The sequence below is a fragment of the Myotis davidii genome, unplaced genomic scaffold, assembly GCF_000327345.1.
Source record: "Myotis davidii unplaced genomic scaffold, ASM32734v1 scaffold1471, whole genome shotgun sequence".
Taxonomy (NCBI): Eukaryota; Metazoa; Chordata; class Mammalia; order Chiroptera; family Vespertilionidae; genus Myotis; species Myotis davidii.
The window spans coordinates 136,255-138,127 of record NW_006284003.1 but is presented as its reverse complement, the minus strand read 5'-3'; the positions used below and the strand labels follow the sequence as shown (position 1 = coordinate 138,127).

At 39.0% G+C, this 1,873-nt stretch overlaps 1 protein-coding gene across 1 annotated transcript in view; it reads right to left on the bottom strand.

Moving 5' to 3' along the window:
• The window catches only part of FREM1 (FRAS1 related extracellular matrix 1), a 122,806-nt gene that overhangs the window by 112,975 nt on the left and 7,958 nt on the right, over nucleotides 1-1,873 (bottom strand). Inside the window, 1 exon segment of the mRNA XM_006754231.2 lies at nucleotides 1,770-1,873. This exon segment is cut by the window's right edge and continues 16 nt beyond it. Within this exon segment, the coding sequence (XP_006754294.1) occupies nucleotides 1,770-1,873 (104 nt within the window).

Below are 1,873 nucleotides of genomic sequence, written 5' to 3'. Positions count from 1 at the left end.
AAATACTCTTTGCAGTGAGCATATTAACTTTATTTTCATAAGATAATATATTGTATGACATGCCAAATTGACTATGGAATAGGTTAATTCTAAATAAACTAAGAAGGTGCTTTAAAGGGGTCAACTCCCAATAAAACTGATCTGAAAATATAAATAAAGCTCTAACTCAGTATAGAAAGAAAAAAAGAAGAAAAATCAATCAAGTGGAAAAAAAAGGATCTACTGGCTTTTTTTATGGAGCTAAGAAAGCATTAAAAGTAAAGGAGTTTCACATCAAATAAAGCTCTAACTCAGTATAGAAAGAAAAAGAAGAAAAATCAATCAAGTAAAAAAAAAGGATCTACTGTTATTTTTAAGGAGCTAAGAAAGCATTAAAAGTAAAGAAGTTTCACATCAAAACATACAAAACAAGCAGAAGACATCCCCTAGTAGTTAGGAGACTTAGAGTTTAGTCTTGGCTCTGCCATAGATGAGCTGTGTATGTTTGGGCAAGGTATACAATTCCTCTGGCCACAACTATACAATAAGATGGGCTAAACCAGTTACTTCAAACCTGGCTGATGATCAGGTTTTTTTACTGGGTGGCTTTTTAACTGGCTTTTGTGTGGTGCTTACTATGCGCCAGGCTTTGTGCCGAGTGCTTTATAAGAATTACATCATTTAATTCTCTCAATTATTCTAAAAAGTAGGTATTCTTACCTCTTTTTTAAGATTAAAGAAATAAAGCATAAAGTTCAAAGTCACACAGCTAGGCCTTTGAACCCAAACCATCTGTGCCCAGCATCATGATCTTAACTATTAAATGTTAGACTCAAATCTACCTCAAAGTTTTTCCCAAATCTCAATTCTAACATTTTCTGATCCTATTTTATCATTTCCTTATTATATCATGTCTTATCAATTCCTGAGGGATAATAATGTTCAGTGTTTGGATCACAGGAGAAACCCTAGTGAGAAATCATACTGTGAGCAATGACAGTCTTTCACAAATATAATCATGGACCATTGAATATTAGCAAAAAAACAAACTGTTTCAGATGGTACACAGTCTCCTCAACTACCCAAATAAATAAATCATAGAGTACATGACTCGGTAGAGTAGCATGTTAAATATTTCAGATAAGTTGATTCCACTTTATGTCATCATTTCAATGTGAAGAGAACAAGAGGAGGAAAGGGCAGGAGAGTTTAAAAGAAATTGGAAGATGGGGGAGGCTGTGGGAGGCCTGTCTCCTTGATGACCCAGTCCTCCACCTCAAAATCCGAAAGAGTGAAAAGGATGTAATCTGCTACACCCATAACAGAGGGGCTGAGGTCCCCTCCCTCCCAGTTTCCTGTGGCCTCGCAGAGCGGGTATGTGGGCCCTGATTTTCTCTAACAGCTGAAAAATGGTTCTAATAAAGAAGGGGGAAGTGAGGCATCCAAGAGGTGTTACAAAAGGTCAAATGACAAGCTGAAGACATGGAAGCGGGGAGAGGGGAAGAAGGGAAGCATGAAACTGGTCCCAGTCCAGAGATAGAAAACAGGCAGGCTGTTTAGCTGGTACACCGTCACCCCAGCTGTTTATACTGATGTTATATCCAAAAGCCCCTGTTTCAAGCACTTACTAGCAGAATAAACAAGCCTACAGTTCTAATGAGTCACTTACCAGTTCCACACACAAGGCCCAGGAACTCTCCCTGACATGGGAACCAACATGAACACCCCCATGGACCTGGCCCTCTTTTTGTGGATCAGCTGGGGACACAGACACATAACCCAAACTCTACCTTGTATACGATCTTACTCCTGCTGTCTGTGAGGTCCAGTCGGATGGAGATATAATCAATGTTGGGAGAAGGAGGGTCCTTATGTTGATAGCGAAGACCCATCA